This window comes from Callorhinus ursinus, unplaced genomic scaffold (assembly GCF_003265705.2).
Source record: "Callorhinus ursinus isolate GAN/ISIS: 27379988/994484 unplaced genomic scaffold, GSC_fseal_2.0 scaffold17, whole genome shotgun sequence".
NCBI classification, from domain to species: Eukaryota; Metazoa; Chordata; class Mammalia; order Carnivora; family Otariidae; genus Callorhinus; species Callorhinus ursinus.
This window is the reverse complement of record NW_027397079.1, coordinates 39809867-39837348: the sequence shown is the minus strand read 5'-3', so window position 1 is coordinate 39837348 and position 27482 is coordinate 39809867. Positions and strand designations below refer to the sequence as shown.

General features: G+C 46.0%; 1 protein-coding gene across 4 annotated transcripts; it reads right to left on the bottom strand.

Moving 5' to 3' along the window:
* Positions 1 to 516: 516 nt before the first annotated feature.
* On the bottom strand, positions 517 to 24490 carry POMK (protein O-mannose kinase). 4 transcript variants are annotated; one of them, XM_073902593.1, is made up of 7 exons: positions 23938 to 24348; positions 23370 to 23430; positions 21387 to 21475; positions 16807 to 16905; positions 16007 to 16086; positions 15539 to 15841; positions 517 to 3233 (listed from the first exon to the last, which is right to left on the bottom strand). In XM_073902593.1, exons 5-7 carry the CDS (start codon positions 16079 to 16081, stop codon positions 2463 to 2465), a joined length of 1149 nt encoding a protein of 382 aa, XP_073758694.1. In that variant the 5' UTR covers positions 16082 to 16086; positions 16807 to 16905; positions 21387 to 21475; positions 23370 to 23430; positions 23938 to 24348; the 3' UTR covers positions 517 to 2462. The 4 variants fall into 4 exon arrangements, with proteins under 4 accessions (XP_073758694.1, XP_073758693.1, XP_073758695.1 ...); XM_073902592.1 differs by lacking the exons at positions 23370 to 23430; positions 23938 to 24348 and adding an exon at positions 24388 to 24490; XM_073902594.1 differs by lacking the exon at positions 23370 to 23430.
* Positions 24491 to 27482: the final 2992 nt, after the last annotated feature.

The following is a 27482-nucleotide window of genomic DNA, read 5'->3' as shown; positions in this document are numbered from 1 at the left end:
GAACTCCCCATCTCGGCTTTAGCTAGGCTGTAACTTGCTCTTAGGATTTTGCAGTTCTTTGGGTACTGAATTATGTCTGAGCACAAGCTAATGACGGAACCCTGACAGGCCAGATCCTGGTTGGCATCTGGGACTGGCATGATGAAGCATCGGAGAGAACTTAAGAGAAGCACAGTGGAGGAAATGGCTCCCACTGACGCTCTCATTTTAGAAATCAGTTAGTCTGAGGCCACACAATGAATCAGAGGAGGGGCTGGTATTAGAACTCCGGTCTTCTGGCCCTAACACAGTGCCCCTTCCCCCACACCATGCTATTTATTTTAGCTCTACTGTCAATATTTCAAAACAAATTTGTTTAGCCTGATGATTTTGCTCCAATGCAAAGTCCAAAAGCAAAGAAAAACCCTCATACAAGAATTATATCATGAATAGGGTAATACGACCAACAACTCCACACAATAACCACCTACACCAAGTGAAGAGTGTCATAAGGGATACACAGCCTTGGCACAGAGGTGGGTTTTTTTCCCTCAGCTTTATTGAGATATAATTCACATACCATAAAATTTGTCCTTTTATACAATTCAGTTACTTAATACATTCAGAGTTCTACATCCATCACTATATAATTTCAAAACATTTTCATCACCCCAAAAAAGAAACTCTGTACTCACTAGCAAGAGTACTCCCCATTCTTCAGCCCTGACCCCCTGCCAGCCACTAATCTACTTTCTATTTGTATGCATTTGTCTGTTCCGGACATTTCATATAAATGGAAGCATATATACAATGTGGGGTCTTTTGTGACTGGCTTCTTTCAATTAGAATGTTTCCAAGGTTCATCTATGTTGAAATATATATCAGTACTTCATTCCTTTTCATGGCTGAGTAATATCTTATTGTATGGATATACCACATTTTCTTTATCCATTTATCCATTTATCGGTTGATGAACATTTGGGTTATTTCCATCTTTTGTCTATTATGAATGTCACTATGACTATTCATGTGCAAGATTTTTCGTAGACAGGTTTTCAATTGTCTTGGGTAAATACTTGGAGCAGAATTGCTGGGTCATGGCAACTCTATTTTTAACTTTTTGGGCAACTGCCAGACTGTTTTCCAAAGCAGCTGCACCATATGACATTTCTACCAGAGCGTTCCAATTGCCCACATCCTCGACAACACTTGTTGTTGCCCACCCTCTTGATCACAGGCATCCTGGCTGGCTGCGGCAGAGTTTTTATAACAAAAAGTGACAGTTAAAATACTCTAGGGAAGCATATTCTCTGATCAACCATATGACCCAATCAGCCCCACAAGTGGTAAAATAGGACATAATACTAATTATACTGCCCTATCCTACTGCTTGTAGTACCCTCCCTAACAGTTAAGGACGGTGGCTCTCAAAATGTAGTCCCAAGACCAGCAGCACCAGTTAGAAATGCAAAGTCCCAGACTCTGCACCAGACCTACTGAGTCAGAGACTCTGCAGTGGGACCCAGTTCCCTATGGTTCTGGTGATTCTGACACCTGCTCAAGTTCAAGGGAAGGCAACATCTGTTGCAGGGCATCTTTGCCCCCCAATGTCAGCTTTAACCACCTTATTAGTGGTGATTAATACACATCAAATCTACAAATGAGGATGACAGTGACCAAGAAAGAACTTTCTAAAGGATTCCAACATGCAACTCAAGGGGAAGGGTTTGACATTTTCCAGTAATGAGTGATATTGATATAAATTGTTCACAATAATTAATTCTGGACACAGAAAACCTAGCTGGAAGGTAAACAGGAATTTCATAAGCACCATCCAAGGCAGTAACATAGATATAATTTCCCTCATACTTGCTGTCCTAAATATTCCTTGTCCATTCAAAACTTCAAATAGCATGCTCTCATAGTTCTTTAGGATTTTGGAAAGAGGATGGCATAAGAATTTCACATTCGTTAAAATAACCATTTAAACAGTCATTTAAAATACTAAAGATGGCCTCAACAATGCCGTGTGAAACAGATTGCAAATACTCCTGTGGCCCTGGTCATGTTGATTACCACCTAAAAAAATGAGAAAAACAGTTCTTTGGAAAGCTACTGCATGTTTCTTTCATATCCTGCCATTTAGAAACCTTTTCTATATACATATCCTATGAGCTTACAGACTCAGTAATTAGGGCAAGAAAAGCGTCTTTGTCGCTACATTTTTGTTACTTCCTTCAGCTATGGCTAGATTCACTGATTCTCTCCTCTGCAGCCAGGAGTGATCAGCGTGAGAGAGTGAGGCCGGACTTCTGCCAAACCCAGTGTGCCCTCAGCAGCTTCTACCCCGGTCCCCAGGGGGTGAACACCACTCACGTGTGCATGTGGATGCAGAGGAAGGACCTCTCCGTCAGAGCAAGAATTGCTGTAACTCTTCCATTTGTTCCCTAAAACCTGTCCTTCACTGAGAAGGACACTGGTTTCTATAGCATTTCTCTTGTCTGGGACATCACGGTATCTCTGAGTAAATTCAAAACCTTCTTGTAAGTGTCTAGAATATCCTGTGCCGTGGGTCGCTCTGCAGGAGTCTGGCTCTTACAGGCTTTATGAATATCAAACAAATGAAACCGGACCATATCGCTCCCTTCAACGTGCCCCAAAAGGAAACTAGAGATGTCTGGAATCTTCCAGATGTCAATCTTCTCATCATAGGAGGGCATGAGGTCATCGTCAAAAGGCGTGTCTTCCCCATAGGGCCACAGCTGCTCTGGAGCCACAAAGTCCCCGTGCAGCTCCCGGTGGCCACACTTGACCAACGTCCTGGAGCTGCGGTTCACCAGGGGCAAGGCGTCCAGGTCGTTCACCACGAGGCTGAAGTTACTGGTCAGCAGATACTGCGACAGCGTCTTGGGCAGGTCGCTGGAGTCACACATGACCCGCGTGCCCAGGGGGCTGTGGTGCAAGTAGTGGATGATGCTGACATAGTCCACGGCCATCTGCAGCCTGCGCTGCCACGTGTTCACGTTCTGGTACTTGGAAAGGTTTAGCGTTGCTTCCAGATTGCTCAAGGAGCCCAAGGGGTGATACTCGGTCAGGACGGTGTTGTCGTCCTCACAGTAGCCGAGCAGGGTGACTACATGTTTACTCTGCAGCCCTTTCAGCATCTGCAGCCCATGCAGGAAGTCGTCTTTCATCTCCAGACTCGTGAGCCGCGAGAGCGCCACTTTGCGCTCCTTCCACTCAGACAGAAAGACCTGAGACAAAGCCACAGAGAACATCAGCCCCGAAACCGTCCCCTGTGTCAGTGAGCCCCAAGCCCCCCAAGTGCCGGGGGTGGGATGGAGAATGCAGAAACGAGGGTGACACAGACCAGTCCCGGAGAGGCGCTCGGTCTGGTTCCAAAGGCTCACTGATGAGCAAACACAGGCACCCAGTGCAGAAGGCAGGGCAGGCCCGGGATGGAGGTGGGTGAGGGTGCCGACGGCAATCGGCAGAGGGTGCTGAAGGCTCCTGGGAGTTGGTCTAGCGGATGACTAGGGCTGGCAGGGTGAATGTGGAGATGGGAAGTACATCCCCAGGAGAGGGACCTGCAGGATAAAGGCATGGACTGGCAAACTGACCAAAAGCTCCAAACACCTGCAGCACAAACGGATGGTGTGGGGGCAGTGGGAGGGGAGATGACTGGGAAAGTGGTGAGTTGAGTCCAGCCAGCCCATCATCATACATCACAATATTACCTCCTCATCTTTCAAGGTAGCACAGTAAACCACAAACAGGAATCATTTTAGGTCACCACAACAGTTTTACGTGGGGTGTGGTTCTGTAAGAGCAGAAGCCGAAGCACCCCGCAGACTCTAGACCCGCCCCTCCTGAGCACCTGAACGGGACTGCCTTGGACTCCCCATTTCTACTAGCTAGGAAAGGCTTGCAGGAAGGACTGTAATTAAGAACATCAGACCTTTTGCTTAAAGCTCCAAAGAGAAGGTGGAAGCCTGCAGAAGAGAAGACAGGATCAGAAGCGGGGGGCTGGCTGCCCAAGCTGCATCTGCCACCCAAGGGCTGTTTCTCTGCACTTCTACTTACAGTGAGTAATCAAGTGCCTATAACATCAAATCTAAAATCTATCAAGGCAGTAATCTGAAATAGATAAAAAGCTCTAGGAATAAAAATCTGGCACTACTTATAAAAGCATAAACTGGAACTTATCCATCCATCAAAAAATGGGGGCTAGTTCAGGAATGGCAGGATCACTCAAAGAGTAGGATGTGGTCAGCAAAATGCATAACTGACAGTTTTCACAGATAACAGTAATGTCACAAATGAAAAAGGATACACAAAATTCCCTTTATGTTATTGTTCTAACTGCATTAAAACAAGACAAAATTACATGGAAATCAAAGGAAATAGGCTAATGTTTCTCTCCATATGTTTTCTTCATATGATAAGATTCTGGGTGATTATTTTTTTCCTTTATGCCTTTTGGTATTTTCCAACTTTTCCAGAATGAACGTATATGATTTCCACATTTAAAAACACTTTTTAAGGGGCGCCTGGGTGGCTCAGTCACTGGGCATCTGCCTTCGGCTCTGGTCACAATCCCAGGGTCCCAGGATCGAGCCCCACATCGGGCTCCCTGCTCGGCAGGAAGCCTGCTTCTCCCTCTCCCACTCCCCCTGCTTGTGTTCCCGCTCTTGCTGTGTGTGTCTCTGTCAAATAAATAAATAAAATCTTAAAAAAGTAAATAAATAAAAATACTTTTTAAAAGAACTCAAAAGTATATCAAATGGAGGTAAGTTAAAGACCTGTGAAGATTTCTGAGGGGGGAGGTTCATTAATAGAAAAACCCAGGTACCCACAGCTGATCTTTAATATTTAAAAGAGAAATCTTTCAAGACCTTTTCAAAAACCCAAAATTGAGAAATTTCACTATGGATCATAATTTTTTTTAATTTTTAAAAATATTTTATTTGAGAGAAAGAGAAAGCGAGAGACAGAGCACGAGCAGAGGGGGCAGGGCACAGGGAGAGGGAGAAGCAGACTCCCCATGAGCAGGGAGCCCGACGTGTGACATGTGATGACCTGCGGCGTGTGGCTCAATCCCAGGACCCTGGGATCATGACCTGAGCCAAAGGCAGATGGTTGACCCGCTGAGCCACCCAGGCGCCCCTGGATCATAATGTCTATTAAAAAGTCATTTTGCTTATATGCCTAAAACTAATATAACACTCTGTGTTAATTATATTTGAAATTTTTTAAAAGCCATTTTGCTCTGGCTGCTACATTCACTGAAAGTTTCATGAATATATACATTTATTTTTCTATGGAACACTTGTCCTCATAGACCTGAGTCAACACTGATTTTGACACTTTAACACAAAAATCGTATTTTTTGTTGAGACCCATCACTTCCTTAGACCCACCTCCTCATGGTGCCCACCAGCACTGGCAGGTGGTTTCGGTATCATAGGCCCATTTTTCACATAAAAATAGTGATCACTCTAGGGAAGCAGCTACAATTTATTGATACATACATTAATTCAACAATAAATGGTGGGAGAAACTCAACCACAGGCTTCATGACTTCCTCCTAAACTGTTTATGTCGATTTTTTGTGCCTCAGATAAATGAAAGATTATTAGATACTATTTATTATTAAATAGTATCAGTGTTTGGGATCACTCTCAAATACCTGAAACCTTCAAAGTCAAATATTTGCAAGTCAGGGATTGCCTAAGAATCATTTCTCAGCAATCTCTAATTCAGTTGCTTTATAACACTTTCTAAAACTCTTACTTAGAACAGTTTTACCTTTTTTAAAAAATTATAAAATTAATCAAGAATACGCTTCTTGGCAAAAATTGAAATACAGAAGATTTCCTTCCCCTGCTTTTACCCCCCAACCCAAAGGAAAGCTTTTAAGTGGTGGGTAACCTCCCAGACATTTCTGTGTGCTCCCATACGTGTTCACGTACGCTTTACAAATAGCATTTGAGGTTGGGGTGACATAAAATGAGATTATAACATACATACCATACTGCAACTTGCTTTTGTCATTTAGCTGATACCTCAGGCTTTCCTGTCTGTGTAAATATATAGATCTAAGTCATTCTTTTTAAAGCTGTGCAACATTTCACAGTTTGGGTATACCACCTATGCCAGGGAGGTTTTGCAGATGATCATTTCTTTCTTTAAGACTAAGGTATAATATAATAAAGATTCATTAAATTTGTCATGGATGCAGTCAGATGCATCAGGTTCTTTCTCCCAAGCAGCTCTATAATATTTAATATGATTTTATGTGATCTATTTTTAAAGACCTGACGGACACTTAAATTATTTCCCATTTTTTTTATTAACAACTATGCTACAATAAATAGCCTTATATTCCCAACTCTGCAGGCCTGCAAGCATTTCTACAAGCTGGATAAGGAGATGAGCGACTGAAGACTATGGACTGCTACCACAACCCTCCCAAGTCTGTACCGCATGCACTCGTTCCACTCTTGCATGAGCGGATCTTAGGTTCTACAACCCGAATCACACTAGATGTTATCAGTCTTTCTACTCTGTACCAATCTGAGGAGTGAAAAACATTTTACCATTCCAACTAATTTGTATGTCCCTGAGACTGAGCACTTTTCATCTTTGTTGGCATTTCTGTAGGTCTTCTGTGGAAAGTATGTTCATTGCCCTTTATCCAATTTTCTATGGGGTTGTTTTATGCTTATTAATTTCTAGGAGCTCTTTATGTATTATCCATGTGATCCTTTATTACAAATGTAAAGGATACATTTTAGAAAATAGTTTATGTGGTCTTCTGTGGTAAAAAAAATTAACTGTTATGTAGTCAAGTCTTCATAAATTTAACAAGTATTTATGATAATAAAAAAAAAACTGAAATTGGGGCACCTGGCTGGCTCAGTTGGTGGAGTGTGCAGCTCTTGATCTAGCGGTTGTGGGTTCAAGTCCCATCTTGGGTGTAAAGATTATTTAAATATAAAGTCTTCAAAAAAAAAAAAAACAAAAGAGAGGGGCACCTGGGTGGCTCAGTAGGTTAAACATTTGCCTTTGGCTTGGGTCATGATCCCAGGGTCCTGGGATTGAGTCCCACATTGGGCTCTCTGCTCAGCTGGGAGTCTGTCTCTCCCTCTCCCTCTCCCTCCTACTCATGGTCTCTCTCACACTCTCTTTCTCAAATAAATAAATAAAATCTTAAAAAAATACAACAAATAAATCCCTGCCACTATGAAATTTACATTCTAGTGCAGGAGGCAGACAATAAAGAAAATAAACAGGGTATGCATAAAGTATACATAAATGTGCTTTGAGGAAAAATTAAGCAGGGAAGGGTTTAAATATTAAATACGGTTAGAGAAGCTCTCACTGGGGTGACATTTGAGCAAGACCCTGCAGGAGGTAGAGGAATGAGCCACATGCTACCTGGGAGGAACTACATCCCAGGCAGAAAGAACAGCAAGGGCAAAGGCAAAGGCCCTGGGGTGGCAGCATGCCCCAGACTGCCACATCAGTAAGGCCAGGGTGGCTGGAGTGGAATGAGCAAAGGGGAATGGAGTAGGAATAAGGATGCTATTTGACTTAGAATTTAATAGCAGTATTCTGGCTGTTGTGCTGTGAACAGACTGAAGAGATGGGAGGGGGGCAAGTGCGGAAGGAGAGCCCACTTGGGAGGCTACCAAAATAATCCAGGTACGGGATTGATGGTGGCTTGGATGGAAGGAGGGGAAATGGGTAGAAGTCTGAGGAGTGGTCAAATTCTAGATTTCTTCTAAGTGCAGAGACAACAGAACTTGCTTATGGATTCAACATGGATGTGAGAAAAAGAGAGAAGTCAGGATGCTTCTTCCCACATTGGTGGCCTGAGCAACTGGGCCAAGCTGTCATTAACCGCAATGCGGAAGAGAAAAGGAAAAGCAGGCAGAGGGGATGGTCTGGGACTCAGTCAGTGTGAGAAGCCTTTCTGACATCCAAGTGTGGGGTAGGCAGCTATATAGAAGAGTCTAGAGAGTTCAGAACAGAGGTCTTAGCTGCAGATAAAGGCAAGAGGCTGAAAACCTCCAGGGAGTGATCATACAAGAATGACCCAAGGTTAAGAGGGATGAGGAGGTGGACCTTGCAAAAGGAACTGAGAAGTGGGCACTGTTATTTCATACTTTAAATATACAATTCAGGGGCGCCTGGGTGGCTCAGTAGGTTGAGGGTCTGACTCTTGATTTTGACTCAGGTTTGCGAGATTGAGCCCTGTGTGGGTCAGTGAGGAGCCTGCTTAAGATTCTCTCTCTCTGCCCTGCCCCCCACCTCGCTTGCGGGCACACCTGCATGTGCTCTTTCTAAAAATAAATAAACAATTCATGTAACATCTGTTTTCCAGACAGCCTGAAGCATTAAAAATAGATCACATGAGGGCGCCTGGCTGACTCAGTCGTTAAGCGTCTGCCTTCAGCGCAGGTCATGATCCCAGGGTCCTGGGATCGAGCCCCGCATCGGGCTCCCTGCTCAGGGGGAAGCCTGCTTCTCCCTCTCGCACTCCCCCTGCTTGTGTTCCCTCTCTTGCTGTGTCTCTCTCTGTCAAATAAATAAAATCCTTAAAAAAAAAAAAAGTTAAAAAAATAGATCGCATGAGATCCTTCTAAATGTTACATAAAACTAGAGGGCTACAGAGTAATGTAAGAGAAACAATCAAATCCATTCTTCTGACAGGATCCAACCCAAATTTTATGGCTTTTTAATGTACTATATTTTAATTTTAGAGGGAAAAACATGCAGCTATAAAAACACTAAAGTTACCTGTGATCTCTTAAAGTCATCACCATAGGCCATGGACATGGAATGACACATGAGGCCACACAGGGCGTGACCTGAACCATGCTTGGGTTGTCCACAGCAATATGGCTGGACCTTCTGCCTTCTGGAAGAATTGGTTCTACTGGAATCTTTCTTCTTCCTCAATAGTACTGTTGTCCCAATCCTCTCAGAAAATGGGCAGCCCCTTGAGATGTGGGTATTTCTGTCTTTGAGATGGCCGACAGAGTATGTACCTGGTTTTTGTTTTTTGTTTTTTTGAGAGAGAGAGAGACTGTGCAAGTGAGGCAGATGGAGAGGGAGAGAGAGAATCTTAAGCAGGCTCCATCTCACAGCCCTGAGATCATGACCTGAGCCGAAATCAAGAGTCAGACGCTTAACTGACTGAGCTGCCCAGGCGCCACTGTACCTGATCTTTTAATGTAATCTTGGATTTAAAAATCTAAAAGGGGGGGACCTGGGTGGGTCAGTCGGTTAAGCGCCTGCCTTGGCTTAGGTCATGATTCTCAGGCTCCCTCCTCCCCACTGAGGAGCCTGCTTCTCCCTCACCTCGCCCCCCCCTGCTTGTGCTCTCTCACTCTCTCTCTCTAATAAATAAAATCTTTTAAAAAATAAAATAAAAATCTAAAAGGGATTATATGTTAACAATACTGAAATTAAAATTAAAAACTTAATAATACCTTAGAGTCTGGCATTATGATGCCCCCAGCTTTAGCTTTCTTTTTCAACATTCCCCTGGCGATTAAGGGGTCTTTTCCAGAGCTGGTTTGTTCCAGCTCTGTGAAAAATGTCAATGGTATTTTGATAGGGATGATTCAGGGTCTTTTCTGGTTCTAAAATTTTAGGACTCTTTGTTCCAGCTCTGTGAAAAATGTGAATGGTTTCTGATAGGGATTGCACTGAAAGTGTAGATTGCTCTGAGCACCAGAGACATTTTCACAATGTTTATCCTTCCAATCCAGGATGGAATGCTTTTCCATCTTTTTGTGTCTTCCTCAATTTCTTTCATAAGTGTTCTGTAGTTTCTAGAGTATAGATCCTTTACCTCTTTGGTTAGGTTTATTCCTAGGAATCTTATGGTTTTTGGAGCTACTGTAAATAGAATTGATTCCTTAATTTCTCTTTCTTCAGTTACATTGTTGGTATACAGAAATGCAACTGATTTATGTGCATTGATTTTGTATCCTGCTGTGTTGCTGAATTGTTGTATGAGTTCTAATAACTTGGGGGTGGAGTCTTTTGAGTTTTCCACATAAAGTATCATGTCATCTGCGAAGAGAGAGAGTTTGACTTCTTCTTTGCCAATTTGAATACGTTTTATTTCTTTTTGTTAGTTGATTGCTGAGGCTAGGACTTCTAGTACTGTGTTGAATAATAGTGGTGAGAGTGGGATCCCTGTCGTGTTCCTGACCTTAGGGGAAAAGCTCTGTTTTTCCCCATTGAGAATGGTATTCACTGTGGGCTTTTGATAGATGGCTTTTATGATATTGAGGTATGTTCCCTCTATCCCTGTACTTTGAAGAGTTTTAATCAAGAAAGGATGCTGTATTTTGTCAAATGCTTTCTCTGGATCATATGGTTCTTGTCTTCTCTTTTATTAATGTGCTCTATCACACTGATTGATTTGCGAACGTTCAAGTTATATTACAAAGCCAGAGCCACCAAGACAGTATGGTACCGGCACAAAAACAGACACATAGATCAATGGGACAGAATCGAGACCCCAGAAACAGACCCTCAACTCTATGGTCAACTAATCTTCGACAAAGCAGGAAAGAGCATCCAATGGAAAAAAGACAGTCTCTTCAATAAATGGTGCTGGGAAAACTGAACAGCCACATGCAGAAGAATGAAACTCGACCATTCTCTAACACCATTCACAAAGATAAACTCAAAATGGATGAAAGACCTCAATGTGAGACAGGAATTCATCAAAATTCTAGAGGTTCTCCTAGGCAGGAACCTCTGTGACATCGGCCACAGCAACTTCTTTCAAGACAAGTCTCTAAAGGCAAGGGAAACAAAAACAAAAATGAACTTTTGGGACTTCATCAAGATAAAAAGTTTTTGCAAAGCAAAGGAAACAGTCAAGCAAACTAAGAGGCAATCCACGGAATGGGAGAAGGTATTTGCAAATGACATTTTGGATAAAGGGCTGATATCCAAGCTCTATAAAGAACTTATCAAACTCAACACCCAAAAAACAAATAATCCAATCAAGAAATGGGCAGAAGATGTGAACAGACATTTCTCCAAAGAAGATATACAAATGTCTAACAGACACATGAAAAAATGTTCAACATCACTAGCCATCAGGGAAATACAAATCAAAACCACAATGAGATACCAACTTACACCAGTTAGAAGAGCCAAAATTAACAAGACAGGAAGTAAGTGTTGGCGAGGTTGAGGAGAAAAGGGAACCCTCTTACACTGTTGGTGGGAATGCAAGCTGGTATAGCCACTCTGGAAAACAGTATGGAGTTTCCTCAAGACGTTAAAAATAGAGCTACCCTATGACCCAGCAACTGAACTACTAGGTATTTACCCCCAAAAATACAGATGTAGTAAAAAGAAGGGGCACATGCACCCCCAATGTTCATAGCAGCAATGTCCACAATAGCCAAAATGTGGAAGAGGCTGAGATGCCCTTCAACATGAATGGATAAAGAAGATGTGGTTCATATATACAATGGAGTATCACTCAGCCAGCAGAAAGGATGAAAATGCACCATTTGCATCCACATGGATGGAACTGAAGGGGACTATGCTAAGTGAAATAAGTCAAGCAGAGAAAGACAATTATCCTATGGTTTCACTCATATGTGGAACATAAGCAATAGCACAGAGGATCACAGGGGAAGGGAGGGAAAACTGAATGGGAAGAAATCAGAGAAGGAGACAAACCATGAAAGACTCTGAACTCCGGGAAACAAACTGAGGGTTACAGAAGAGAGGGGTGGGGGGATGGGGTAACCGGGTGATGGGTATTAAGGAGGGCACGTGTTGGGATGAGCACTGGGTATTATATGCAACTAATGAATCACTGAACACTACAACAAAAACTTAAGATGTACTATATGCTGGCTAACTGAACATAATTTAAAAAAAAGTAACTGATAGGGGCGCCTGGGTGGCTCAGTTGGTTAAGCGACTGCCTTCGGCTCAGGCCATGATCCCAGGGTCCTGGGATCAAGCCCTGCATCGGGCTCCCTGCTCAGCGGGAAGCCTGCTTCTCCCTCTCCCACTCCCCCTGCTTGTGTTCCCTCTCTCACTGTCTCTCTCTCTCTGTCAATTAAATAAATAAAATCTTAAAAAAAAAAGTAACTGATAAAATATTTCAACAATTTAAAAATGAATAAATAAATAAATAATAAAAAGATACACATGAAATAAAATTTACCAAAAAAAAAAAAAAAATCTGGGGCGCCTGGGTGGCTCAGTTGGTTAAGTGACTGCCTTCAGCTCAGGTCATGATCCCAGGGTCCTGGGATCAAGTCCCGCATCAGGCTCCCTGATAAGCAGGAAGCATGCTTCTCCCTCTCCCACTCCCCCTGCTTGTATTCCCTCTCTTGCTGTGTCTCTCCCTCTCTGTCAATTAAATAAATAAATAAAATCTTTTAGAAAAAAAAATCTAAAAGAGATAAATCTCCCACTGTTATCCTCAGAGAATAAGATCAGAGATGGAGAGTACAAGAGGTAGAAGGGAACTTTTTACTTTGCACTTCACCTCCTTCTGCATATTTGAATTGAATGTAGTGCTTTTATAAATAAAGAAAATAAGAAAAAGCAACGGGTCAATCTGCCTTTCAGGGGCAGAGCTGCACACTGCTCCAGGAAATCCCAAACACAAACCAAAAATATACAGTCTGGGGAAAGAAGGGGGTGGCTGCATGCTCCCCTGAGGAGCAAAATCACTTCTGGTTGAGAACCACTGACTTGAGAACCTGACTGAGGGTACAGGAGAGAGTGGACAGCTTCAGGGAGAGACAGCATGAGAAGTCATGACACCTGAGCTGGAGGGCTTACAGGTCTGATGGCCGAGGATGAAGAAATTCCATTTGAGCGGCTCCTGTTTCCATAACAACTTATGCAACAAGACCAATAGCTAAGGCAAGGGGGAAGGAAAAGTCGCGGAGGGACCAGAGTAGGACCACTGGGCTGTGCTAAGGGCACAGCTGAGGTTTGTGGTCCCACATGACACCGCAGGGCTATGGGACTTCTCTCTACCTCCAGGGCAACTGCTCAAACACAGATGCATAGCTGGGGTCAACCGGGTTTGGGGCTCTCCAGCCAGGCACGATGGAGAGAGATGGAGAGGAGCCGCTGCATCGGTTTGCACTCTCCATCAAGTAAATAAATAAATCTTTAAAAAAAAAAAAAAAAAAAAAAGCTACCTACCCAAAAATATATCCTTCAAGGTAAAGAGCAATTCTGAAAATGAAATCCAAAAATGATCTGAGCAGTAACACAGAAACAAGTGGGCGGCCAACCCCTCAAGGTCATCTCTTTGAAGGAGAAAGAAATCACCTGGGTGTAAGCCCTCTTCTCTATCCACATCCCTCCCTGGTGTTTTCTTCACATCCTAATGCTTTCAACATCATCCCAGATGTGTATTCCCACCCACCGCCCCGGACCCAAATGCTAGACTTGTACATCCAACCATCTGTATCTCCACGTTCATGTTCATTCAAAGCCTTAACATGTTCACCTCACGCACACACAAAATCTGTTCTTCTGGTCTTCCCTGCTCAGGTAATGACAACCCTATTCTTCTTGTTGCCTGGACCAAGAACCTTGCGGTGACCCTCTCCCTCTCTTACACCCCACAATGGATCTATTGGGAAATCCTACTGGCTCTGCCTTTAAAACATGAGCAGAATCCATTGATTTCTCACTAGGTTCACAGCTAACACCCTTGTCAAGCTGTGACCATCTCTCCCCTGCAAGGCCTAGCTAATCTTCCACCCCTTACCAACGTCTTGATCTCCTCTCCACACATAAAACACCTTCTCTCTCTACTCAAATTGCTCCAATGGCTCTCCTGGTGTACCAAGCCCTGCGTGCCCTGGCCACCACTTGGCCCTTCTCTGACCTTGTGTGCTACCTCCCTTCTCATCCTGCCCTCTGGTCACACTGGCTCATTCCTGGTCCCCAAACAACCAGGCATGTTCCATCTTGGGGCCTCTGCTGGTACCCATCTTTCTTACTGGAACATATTTTCCCCAAATATCCACAGGGCTCACGTTCAGATCACCCTGACCACCTAGAATAGCAAGCCGTGCCTCTTTCCTTGCCCTGCTGTCTTCCCAGCACATGTCAATCACATATTTTATTGCATATCTATTTCTTTCCTTTTTAGTTAAGATTTTATTTATTTATTTGAGAGAGAGAGAACAGAGGGAGAGTAGGAGGGAGAAGCAGACTCCTGCTGAGCAGGGAGCCCGATGCAGGACTTGATTCCAGGACCCTGAGATCATGACCTGAGCCGAAGGCAGATGCTTAACCGACTGAGCCCCCTAGGCGCCCCTTGCATATCTATTTCTTATTCATTGTCTCATCCCCCAACTAGAAAGCTTCAACAGTCTTTGTTTAATTCACTGCCACAGCTCTAGCCCCTAAAATGAATGAATAAATCTTTAAAAAAAAGTTACCTTGTCCTATGGTTTTACTTTGCATAAAAATTCCTTTCCCTTCTCCCTGACTTCTTCATTTCCAGGGTGCCTGGGTGGCTCAGTCAGTTAAGCGTCTGCCTTCTGCTCAGGTCACGATCCCAGGGTCCTAGGATCGAGTCCTGCATCGGGCTCCTTGCTCAGCAGGGAGCCTGCTTCTCCCTCTCCTCCCCACTCATGATGTCTCTCGCTATCTCTTGTCTCTCTCTTTCAGGTAAATAAATAAAATCTTAAAAAAAAAAAAAACATAAATAAGATGTCTTCTTTCCACATTCATGGTACCCTAGTCTCCCAAAACAAAAGCCAGCCGTTCATCAAGCTGCAGGCCCGTGGATGCATTTTCTGCTCCTTCCCTCTTGCCAATCACTGAATACGTCTGCACAAAGGGACTTTGTGCAACAGTCCTTAACTGGCCCCTAGAGGACACTGCTGCATCGGTGGGCCTCAGCTACCACAGAACCGACACTGCACAAAGTGCAGCCAGCAGACACCGGCTGCCTAGAAGACAAGGGCTCATGAAGCTTCTATCAGAATTCACCCCTTCGGTTTCTCTTTTTAAAATAAAAAGCTTTTAAAAAAATCAATATAATACCATGATAGGGTTTGAAAAATAAGAATGAAAAAAACTGCCCATTATCTTTCACCATAGCACAATTTCTATTGTTTCTATATTTTTCTACATAAATTGCATTAATTTTGCAGTTGAAAATCGTGTATTGTACAATTTTGCGTTTTGCTTTTTTCACTCATCCTCGTAAAATTTTTTTCATGTTGCTACACAGGGCTCCTAAACACACTAAATGGCTACAGAAGAATATTCTATCAAGTGGCCGGACCATAATTAACCATTCCCTTACAGTAATTATTACTGGTTTTCTATTGCTGTAAATAACAAAGTACTCCTTGATGCACTTAGCTTTTTACCTTCCATTGGATTAGGATAAAGTCCCAGATGTGAGATCACTGGGCTCAAGGGTAGAAATATTTTGAGGAGCCGTAACCCATAATGCCAAGTTGCCACCTTGAAAGGCCACCCCATTAACACTCAGATGTTACCCGGCACTCACTCTCTTCACGGCTCCTTCCCCGACACGCTTCAGCGGCCTCACTTCGGTCCTCAGCTCCTCGCAGGACAGCCACGGTGAACAGTTTTTCATCTGTCCCATTCTGAAGTGTCCGCGGGGACAGTGAGTGGAGGCCGGCGCAGAGGGGGTAGGGGCGATGAAAACCCAGGCCAGGCAGAGGTAGAGGAGCGCGTTCAGGAGGGCCATGGGCAGCAGCAGCCCCAGGGCAGGGGGCAGCACTCTGCGGGGGGCGCCTCGGCTGCCGTCCTGGGCTTTCCTGCCCATGCCGCTGTACTCGGCAGGTTCCTGCCACGTAACAGCAAACAAGAAGTAACCACAGCCAGCTTTCACATCCGTGAAGGGGTTTGGGTGACAAGGGGTTAAAAGAAGGTACAGCCTCTCGGGCCTCTCTTGCCCAAGGATCCTGCATGCATTGGGGTCCTTATGAGGATTAAAGAAGGTATTGCTTACCAGGTTCATTCTAAATGCTCGGGTGTCGGCGTTCCCACAATCGGTGTCTTTTATTCTCAGCCAGTCTGGGCTCATCCACTCTGGATTTGATCAGAAGGAAGGGGTATGTGTGTGTCTGACTTTGTGTCTCTCCCACAGCAGTTCACCAAAATGACAAATGAAAAATGAAAGCAAGCTGCATCTGTAGTCCTGCGGGGCCAGGACAGATGGGACAAAGGAGAGCAGTGGGGATAGGGTGGGGGCGGGGGTGGGGGCGAGAACATGGACGGCCTCCTGAACCCAGCCAAGGAGTTCGGATATTCCTTGGAAGTACGTTTTTAAGAAGCAAGGCTACTCTTCAGCAGGTGTGAAAGATGTATTGGGGTGGAAGAGACGGGGTGAGGGCTCCGGCAGTAGGGTGGGGTAAGAGCCGAGAAGCACAGGAGCTGGAGAAATGGTGGTGAGAATGAAGAGAGGATGACCCGCAGGTGATCCTCGCAGCCAGGCACCACCGAGAAGGCCGCCACAGTTCAGCTCCAGCACTGCAGGGCATGAGGCTCATGGGGGAGGTGGGCACTACTGCCTGGCTGTGGGGTGGCCGAGGGGCCTGGAGGGGAGAGAGGGCTGGAAGGACCCTGGACGGCAGGTGCGTGGCACTCAGGGTGCCTGAGGCAGGAGCTATGTGTGAACCAGAATGGACAAGGGAGATGGGCATACCAGTGTGTTCACTTAGTGTCAGTACTGGGACGGGCTGGGGACACTAGTGACAGAACTGACCCTGTGCTTCCCGTGTCTGAAACGACTGTCACATGAAGGGTTACCTTCCAGGAGCGCCTTCGTTCTCCCAGCTCAGGTCTCCACCCAGACACCTGGGTCACTCACGTGTCCTGGCTGGCCCCGGGCACTGGTTTGAAGATACTCTGCCACAAAGTACCAAAAAGGAGGTTTGCTGAATGAAAATTGCAACTGTGCACATAGACAAATGGCAATAGTTGCAATGGCCTTGCCTAGGGGCCCTGGCAGAGTCTGGGCGTGCCGGCAACCTGGAGCCCCAGGATGGAGCAGAAGCTGCCCGAAGTCCTCCGACTGCCTGGCTGCCATTGTGGAGCCCGGCCCGCTGGTCCGAGCTCAGAGTCCTGCATCCCCCCTCCGCGCCCCCCAGCCTCCCAGCCCTGCTCCCCCAACCTCCATCACTGAATGCCTGCCACTCATTCACTCAACATGCATGAAGTCGTTTCCACATGCTCAACCCTGCTCCAGGTCCTGGGGATCTGTGAGGAAATAAACAGATATGGCTCCTGTCCTCTTGGACCTTAGGGAGAAACCAGTGGAGGAGAGAGACAACAAGTAAACAAAAAAGCTCCTGCTTGTATATTGTGCTGAGCTTTCAAGGACAGAGACTAACAGAGAGGAGATGCCCTGGATGAAGCCAGCCCAGACCTCTCTGAGGATTCACGCTGAGACCAGAGGCCCGAGAGGAGACAGCCACGAAGAGAATCAGAAGACAGCTCTTTCATGCCTTCTCCTGGACACAGTAAACCCACCTGCCATTCATAGCGCGGGGACAACAGAGCGCGATCAAGCCAGCTGCAAAGCTCATAGAAAACAGCGTTTCTCCTAAGTTCACACTGCGGCTATAAAGTATCAGCAACTCCCTTCTCTGAAAGATGACCGCTTTCTTACTCACTGAGAAACTCTGCTCTCTGAAGCCCCAGGCTATCAGAAATTTTGCCACTCTAAGTCCTACCAGAATTAGGGAAGCATCCCGCTCCTGCCGGGGGGGGGGTGGAGGGGGCTGTCCCTCTGACACAGGGAAGCCACCTCCACTTCCAACTGGGTGCAGAGCTGCAGAGAAGCAGGCTCCAGAGACAACACACATCTACGCGAACTGTATGGTCTCCCGGGAACCAGACCCTGGGGTCCACTTGGCAGTCCAGATCAGATCTTGACCTCTTTCCAGGCCGCCCTGCTTCACTTTGAGCCCATCAAAACATCACTTTCTTTAAATTTTGCCTGAAGTCCACCCATCCTGCAAATTCTGTACTAACTCTTTTCCTCTGAGAGGTCACGTCCCACCACTGTGTGGTCTCACTCACTGCAATGGGTCAATAAACCTGATAGGTTCGTTCCAGTGGCCTAGGCCCCCTTCTCTCCAAACTCATGTCCCATCCTTCCCAAACCTGTCAGCTGATGACCTCGTTTCCTGTTTTCCTGAAAAAAACAGAGGCAATCACAGAGCCACAAGCCCCCAACACCTCACGGCAGGTTCCTGCCCCCCTCCCTTCTATGCTGCAATGACAAGCTGACCTGAGCTCCCAGCCCTGTGCCCGCGCAAACAAGACCCCTCCCTGCCTCCCACCTGCTCAGGATGCTGCCTCCGCCCTGCTCCCCAATCACTACCAGTGCACCCTAACTTCTCCTGCCATGGAAACACCCTTGTCACCCCACTGTCCCCTCCAGTTACTGCCCTATTTTTCTCTTCCCTTTTTGGTCAACTCCTTTAAAGACCATCTATGCTCACTATCTCCATCCTCTCTTTCTCTAGAACCCGCTGCTACTCCACCCACACTGACCAAATCGCCGTGACCTCGCTATTGCTGAACACAGCAGTCAGTTCAGTCCGCCCGGTGGCATCTGGCATGGCTGATCACTCCCTCCTTCTTGAAACGCCTTTGTTAGGAAGATGCACTCTGGCGGCTCCTCTTGCCTTTGACTCTAAGCTGCTGGAGTGTCCGAGGCTTGGACAGACCTCCACACTCACACCCTGGACGATCTCGTCCAGGCTCGGGCTTGCTGTCCCCACCGGCTGACAGCTCCCAGCATAAAGCCCCAGTCCCAGCTTCCCCAGAATGCCACGCTTGCTAACTTGACGTCTCTACTTGGATGTCCAATGGACAATTCAAAAATAATATTTCTTCTCAACAGTAAGGGGCACCTGGGTGGCTCAGTTGTTAGGCATCTGCCTTCGGCTCAGGTTATAGTCCCAGGGTCCTGGGATCGAGCCCCGCATCGGGCTCCCTGCTCAGGGGGAAACCTGCTTCTCCCTCTCCCACTCCCCCTGCTTGTGTTCCCTCTCTTGCTGTCTCTCTCTCTCTGTCAAATAAATAAATCAAATCTTTAAGAAAAAATAATATTTCTTCTCAACAGTAAAACGACAAATAATTCAATCTGGAAATGGGCAAAGGACTTGAACAGACATTTATCCAGAGAAGATATGCAGATAGCCAAAAGGCACATGAAGGGATGCTCCACTTCATTAGTCATCAGGAAAATGCAAATCAAAACCACCACGAGAGCCCACCTCATACCCACTAGGATAGCTGTCATCAAAGAGTCAGGCAAGAATGAGTGGTGACAAAGATGTAAGGAAATAGGAATGCGTATACATTGCTGGTAGAAAACAGTCTGCAAGTTCCTTGAAAAGTTAAACATAAGTTACCCATGCAAATCCATTGCTCGGTACATGCCTAAGGGAACTGAAAACGTACATTCACATGAACCTACACGAATGTTCACAGCAGCATTATCCGTAACAGCCAAATAGTGGAAATAACCCAAAGTCCATCAACTGATACATGGACAAATAAAATCTAATATAGCCATACATGGAATACTAATCACCCATAAAAAGAAATAAAGCACTAGTACATGCCATAACGTGGATGAAACTCGAAAACTTGATGCTAAGTGAAATAAGGCAGACACAAGAGGTCACATATCGTAGGATTCCGTTTGTATGAAACGTCCAGAACATGCACACCCAGAGAGACAGAAAGTGGGTTAGTGATTGCCAGGGGCTGAGTGAAAGGAGGAATGGAGAGTGGCTGCTAATGGGCGCAGGATTTCTTTTTGGATGAAAATGTTCTGGAACTGTTTGTGGTGATGACTGCACAACATTGTGAATATACTAAAAATCACTGCACTGTACACTTTAAAAAGCAAACTTAATGGTAGGTGAATTATATCTCAACTTAAACGGATAACAAAAATGCTTCCCAAACGCAACGTCTGCAAACCCTGGCTCTACTGAATCACTCCAGCCTCACCCAAGTCTCCCCCTTTCTTGACGCAGTGGCGTCTGCTCACCTGCCCCTCCGTCCTTCCAGCTACGCCCGTCGGGGTCATGACGGCGTTCGCTCACCTTTCCCACAGACTCCAGGCCCATGTCTTTCTCTCTGGCCCATTCCTGCCTGTCTTCGGGAACTTCGACTAAAACTATGGTGACTTTTCCCACTCGGCCCTCACAGTCTCGTGGGCTTCCTCGGCTTCCTCCAGCGGTACCTGATTCTTAGAAGGTGCCCTGGAGGAAATGGATAAAACCACTGCCTCTCTCTTCTACAACATTCAAAATGGCCAAGTATGTCTCAACTTAGACCCAAGTCAAGAAACAGCACTTTTTTCTGTAAAGGGCCAGACAGTAAATATTCAGGTTTAGGGGCCAAAAGTTGAAATCCAGTGACGAGTGCATCACGGGACTTGTGGGGCACCAAGCGGCAGTGTAAAGCGATGACAGGCCACAAGCTCTCTGTCACTGTCATTCAACTCTGTCACCAGGGTGTGAAAGCAGCCCCCCACATTACAGAAACCATGAATAAAACTTTACTTAAGGACAATGAAATTTGAATTTCATATAGTTTTCATGTGTCACAAAAGATTACTCCTCTTTTGATCTTCCCCCCAGCGTTTATTTATTTATTTCTTTAAAGATTTTACTTATTTATTTGACAGAGAGACACAGCGAGAGAGGGAACACAAGCAGGGGGAGTGGGAGAGGGAGAAGCGGGCTTCCCGCCGAGCAGGGAGCCTGATGTGGGGCTCGATCCCAGGACCCTGGGACCACGACCTGAGCTGAAGGCAGATGCTCCACGACTGAGCCACCCAGGCGCCCCCCCACCACCCGCCGCCCCCAGCATTTAAAAAGGTAAAAAGCATTCTTAGCTCACAGGTCATACAAACACAAGTCACGGGCAGAAGCTGGCCGACCCCCGCGCTGGGTGACGCCATCCCTCTGGGCCTGTTGCAGACCATCCTTCCGTCCTGCGCATTCCCTCCACGTGATCTCCCTCATGCACGTGGCGATGGCATCGGTTTCTAAGTCTCCACTGTGGCCCGGATCTTCCTCCCACACTTCACTCAGCTGGCTCACCGAGGCCAGGGATGTCCATAACTGAGCTCTGTCCTGCCACCAGCATACCCCTCCTCCAGCGTTCCCTCACTGTGACAGGCATACAACCTGCCCACTTGCTCAAGTCACAAAACAGGTGACTTGGTTCCGCCCTCCCCCAACCTCTAAACCCACCAATCACCACGTACAGTCAATTCTATCACCCAAACCTCTCTGAAATCTCACTTCTCCCTTTCTCGCTGCCACCCTCTGGTCTAAACCTCCAGAATCTCTTACCTGGGCTTCGGCAACAGTTTCCTGCATGGACTCCCACTTCTTTCTCTTTTCCAGTCCATTCTCCACACAGCAAATAGAATTTTTCTTTCCTGAAATGTTTCAAGCATGGAAAAAAACTAAAAAGTAAGATCATGAACACCCCTCCAGCTTTGTCAAGTAACAGCGCATCATAGCTTTTTGAAGATCTTCTTTAAAGAAATAAAATATTACCTATATAGTTGAAGCCCCTCGGGACCCCCCCCAGTCCTATTCTGCTCCCTCCCAAGAAGTAACCACCGCCCACAAGCTGATGCACATCAGCAGTTCTCAAACTGCGGTCCCAGGACCTGCAGCAGCAGCATCTCCTAGGAACTTGTGAGAAATGTGAGTTCCTAAGTCCTCACTCCAGATCTGAATCAGAAACTCTCAGGTGAGGCCCAGAAATCTGTTTTAACAAGTCTTCCAGGGGATTCGGATGCATGCTAAAGCCCAAGAACCACTGGTGTACAGAATTTCCACACAAACTTTTTATTTTCACCACCAGTATGTGTCTATAAATAACAGCACATAATATATGGATGTTTACAAGCTGTATACAAGTAGTACTGTATACATCCTTTGCAACTTGCTTTTTTAAAATCCCAACATGAGGTTTATGAGGTTTATCCATGCAGATACATCCAACTGGGTTTGCCATCTTCACATGTTTAGCTTTACCACCACCAGCAAAGTGAGTTTTGTACACACCTCCTTCTGCACGTGTGGGAAGTGTCTTGCTGGCATACACAGGGTGATCTTTCTAAAGCACAAATCTGATCACTCCTTGCTTAAAACCAACTAACCGTCCTCCTCTGTCCTCAGGACAAAGTCCAAACTCCTATAAGGCCCCCTGAGCTCCAGCCTCTGTCCACCTCTCCAGACAACTCCCTGCACCCCACCCTCTAGGCCCGGAGCTTCCCTCCGTTCTCGAAGTTGCTCCTCTGACATGCCCAGGCTCTGGCATGTGCGTCCCTTCTTCCTCAACTGTGAGTTCCCAGGGGATTGCCTGCCTGCTTCGAGCACCCCTGTATCCTCAGCAGCTGGCGTACAGCAGGGGCTCAGTAAGAATGCACTGACTGCCTGATCACTCAGGACTCCTCTCTGCTGCTTTCGCACTTCCACTGAATCTGCTCTTTCTCTCTTCACGTACCTGTCCCCTGATACTCTCATCCAGCACCGCCTCCGATCTGAGTTCACCATCTTTTTACTTCTCAAATCCCCTTGCTGTGACCTTCCACAGTCCTATCTCGCCACAGGTAGTAGAGTCAGTTTTCTATAGGGCCTGAAGCCTATAAATTTTTTTTTCTTTTGGAGGGATAGCACTTTCTTCATTTCCACACAAAGGCTGCCAACATCAGGTAGGAAATTCTGTAGAACTCTAGAAATTCATTATTTTCTAATCCACATTAGATCATTACTCAGTTACCCAGTTTTGTTTTGTTTTTTTTTTTGAAGATTTTATTTATTTGACAGAGGGAGAGAGAGCACAAGCAGGGGGAGCAAGAGAGGGAGAAGTAGGCTCCCCGCTGAGCAGGGAGCCCAACACAGGGGTGTGGGAGTAGATCCCAGGATCCCGGGATCACGACCTGAGCCGAAAGCAGACCCTTAACCGACGGTGCCACCCAGGTGCCCCACACTACTCCAAAGGGTAGTCCTTAGACCCATAACCGACGGAGCCACCCAGGCACACCATTTAATGCCTTTCTTGTGGACCCAGAAGTTATATTCCTCAATAATCTTTCAATTATCCCTAAGCCCTCAGATCTACTTCTGAATCCTCAGAAAAAAAAAAAAACTCACCCAAAAAGTCAACTAACTTCGACAGTGTCAACCTCACACCAATTCTGTGAGGCATATATAATTGTTATTATTCCCATTTAACACGTAAGAGAATGAGGTGAAGTGACTTAGCCAAGGTCACTAAACTGTACATGGAGGAGCCAAGTTTTCTGGCCGTAAACTCACCTTCTTTCTCTAAAGCCCGCAACCCCTCAGGTGTTGGACCGAATTGAACATAGCATGGTCACTGCATGGGGTGGGAGAGAGATCTGAGACTGCTGTTTCTTAAAGAAATCTTTAGCCCACCCCAACACCTTGATGGGCCTTTTTCTTTTAAAGGCGTATTTCTGGAGTAGGCTGCCCAGGGCTCCAGACAGGCTGTATGGCTGAAGGAACTCTGCTGTCCAGAAATAAGAAAATGACACTGACAGTTGCTGGTTTGCAAGGAATAAAGATTGTGGGGCCAGTTGGGTAGGAGAAATTCAGGCACTATTTAGACACAAAGGACTTCTGACATTGATAGTTAAAAGTTGGTAATGGAAAAAACTGGAAACCACTGCTCTACGCTCACAGCTCATTTAGAAGAAAGAAAAGCAATAGCACAAAATTAGTTTTTACCGATTTACAGAATATTCAATTTAACCAGAGAAGAAACGAACTGGTGCCACCCAATATAATTTGGAATAGAATCCCATCTTGCCAACAGAACACAAGGCACATTAAAATAATTATTTTAAATATTTCGGAGGCTTACTTAGCCTTAAGGTGCTACAGTCGAGGTAAAAAGGCCGGAGAAGACAAGACTACTAATCACACGGCTAGGCCAGCCTTTAAAAAGAGCGGCTCAGGATTACCCCAAGCACCGAGCCCCGCGCCTGGAGGCGGCTGGCAGCCGTGACCCGGCCCGGCACGAAGGATCCCGAGCAGGACAGACGCCGGCAGGAGGGAGCCGAAGCCCGAGCCGGGCCGGGTCGTCCGTCACTTCAAGCTGCAGCTGGGCCGGGGCGGGGGGCGGGGGGGACGCTCGCTGCCGGGGCCGGGGCGGCCGCCCGACAAGGGCAGGCCCCACAGGAAGCCCAGTCGCCCTCCCGCCCCGCAGCCCCCTGCTCTCGCGGGTCCGGCCGGGACGCTGCGCTCCCGCCCGCCGCTTCCCCGCGCTCCTCCGCCCGCCAGCCGCCCCCCACCTCCTCCCTCCCGCGCCTACCTGCGGCCCCCGGTCGGGCACGCGGCCTCCTGCGCCTGCGCGGCCGGAAACCAGCCCCCGCAGGGCGAACACTAGGCCGCCCCCTGGCGTCCGCCTCCCGCCGCGCACCTGGAGGCCGGCGCGGGCGGGATTCCAGCCCAGGTGCGCCCACCGCTCTCCTATTCTGGCTTCTCTCCGAGCCCGTGAGGACAACGAGGTGTTGACCTATTATTGTTTTAGTTCGGACGCCAGCCTAGTGCTGGCTACGGTGGGGAGGAGCTAGAAGATCTAGACCTTTCAAAAATCTCCCGATCGTTGCAAAGCGGTGGTCTCCAAAGGGTAGTCCTCAGACGAGATGCGGATGCTTCACATCTCCAGGGAAATTGTTAGAAGGGCAAATTCTCGGCTCCATCCCAGACCTGGAGGCAGGTGGGGTCCAGCAACTTGTGCTTTAACCAGGCCTCCGGGTGATGCTGAAGCTGCTGAAGCGCCCCAAGGCCCTTGGTTTTTATTCATGATTTTGCATATGTATCCTGTTCTAGCAGAACTTGACTGTACAAGGGCTTTAGGTGGGTTTCGGGTGGAAGAAAACATCATTACCAGAACAGGTAGCATAAGGAGAAGACATTTTGAATTTGAAATGGAATGGTAGTCCAAGCTAATATCCAGTAGGACCTTACATCTCTGGGGAGGGGTGCAATAATAAAGATTCCCCCCATTTGTAGGAATTTCCTGCCTCAGAGGATCCTGTGATGCTTTAGAAGGGATGATCTCTCCAAGACAGAGAACATACAGAGAAAAGAAGAGAGCCAAATCTGAGCTCAAGGAAACTTAGATTTCAGGATTAGAGGAAGTGTAAAGAACAAACAAGCTATGAAAGCCAGTAAGGAGAGATTTCAAGAATAGGAAGGGCTGATTCCTGGTAAGATGGAGAAAACACATGAAAACTTTTCTCTCCCACCAAACACCACTATAAAACCTGAACAGAACTCATGGCACAGGGCACCTGGGTGGCTCAGTCGTTAAGCATCTGCCTTCGGCTGGGGTCATGATCCCAGGGTCCTGGGATCGAGCCCTGCATCAGGCTCTCTGCTCCATAAGAAGCCTGCTTCTCCCTCTCCCACTCCGCCTGCTTGTGTTCCCTCTCTCACTATGTCTCTGTCAAATAAATAAATAAATAAATAAATAAATAAATAAATAAAAATCTTAAAAAAAAAAAGAACTCATGGCACAACTATCTGGGGTCTCTGAAAAGCAAATATCTCCAGCTAGATCAAAGAAGAATGCCAGAATTGGAAGCCCCACTGACTGGTCATGATGTTATGGTCTTTCCTCTGGTACCCTTGGACCTGGCTCAACACAGCCCCAAACCTGGAAGTGAGCACTGATGGGCAGAGAGAGACCCTGGAGAAACTGTCTGGTCTGGCTCATAAAGCAGAAAAAGAAACTCTAAAAACTCAGAGACAGTGGAGAAAATTCTGGGTTTTTTTCCTTCTCCTTTTACTTCATTCCCTTGCACCCCAGCCTCCAGTCAATCCTGTGTCAGGAGCAGTGGCAGAATTAAAAATGGTGGGCAGCAGAAACCTGTAGGAGCCAAAACTCTGAAGCAGAGTCATCCTTTCCATTCCGTGGAGCTGCAGCTCCAAAAGGGCAGAGACAAACTTCGTTGCTTTTTGTTTGTTTTTCTGCTGCTCTGACACAATTATGAGAGTGGGTAGTTGCTCACCAAAAGTGGAAAGTTTCTGGTCAGAGGACCGAAATGAGAAGCCCCAGGGAACTGGAAAATAAAGGGAAAACAGTGCAAAGGGAGAAATTCAGGAAAGCAATCCCATAAAATTGTTTATGAACTCTAGAGCTCACCCGTGACCTGCACATCATAGATCGGATTCTAACTGGCATACCAAAGACTTTGAGAACTATGCTAACGGATAGCTTTCTGCCCAGGTCCCACACTAGCCACTGGGTGATGCACTCATGAGACAGATCCAAATAGCACTGCAAAAGATTTGAAAACTGAACTGACTTTGGAACATAGCCACAGAAGGAGTGTTTGGAATGTATGACCCATACCAAACTATAGCAAGGGCTTGTTAAAATAAGAATATTGCCATTCTCCATAGGATTTAAACAAGAATCAGAGTCTCATGACATTCAAAATGCCCAGAAATACAATAGAAAAGTACTAGGCATCTATGAAGGATCCAAAAACCTCAACTTGCATGGGAAAAGACCATTGACAGTCACCACTGATGAGATGAAGCAGGTTGGGATTATCTGACAAAGACATTAAAACAGTTATACAAATGCTCAAACAATCATGAACACTCTAGAAACAGAAGTTAGAAGGTACTGGTAAGGAAATAGAACTTAAGAAGAATTAAACATTTTAGAATTGAAAAATATATAACTAAACAAACTGACTTTATAGATCCAAGGGCAGAATGGGGATGACAGAGGAAAGTCATTAAATTTAAAGACAGATTAATAGAAATCATTTAATGTGACTAACAGAGAGAAAAAGAGGGGAAAAAATGAGCAAGACCTCAGGCACCTGTGGGGCAAGAATAAAAGGTCTAACATTCTTGTCATCAGAGTCCTACAGGAAAACAGGAAGTGCTAAAAAATATTTGAAGAAGCCATGGCTGAAAATGTACTGGTGAAAAAGTCAAGATTCAAGAAACTTATTCAAGAAGCTGAACAAGAAAGATAAATCCAGACACCCATACCCAGACACATCAAAATCAAATTGCTGAAAACTAAAGACATTAAAAATTCTGAAAGCAGCCAGAGAGAAACCTATAGGCAAACAACCATTCTAATGACAGATTTCTCATCTGAAATCATGCAGGCCAGAGGAAGTGGCACATTTTTCAAGTGCTGCAAGAATTATACACCCAGAATTCTATATCCAGTGAAAATGTCCTTCAGGAATGAAGATGAAATAAAGATACTCTCAGACTAAGAAAAAAATAACAAAATTGGCAATCAGAAGACTTACTCTAAAAGAATTGCTTAAAGAAGTTTCGTCACACAAAAGGGAAATGATACCAGAAGAAAACTTGGAGCATCAGGAATGAAAGAAGAATAAAAGAAATGGTAAATAGCTGGGTAAATAT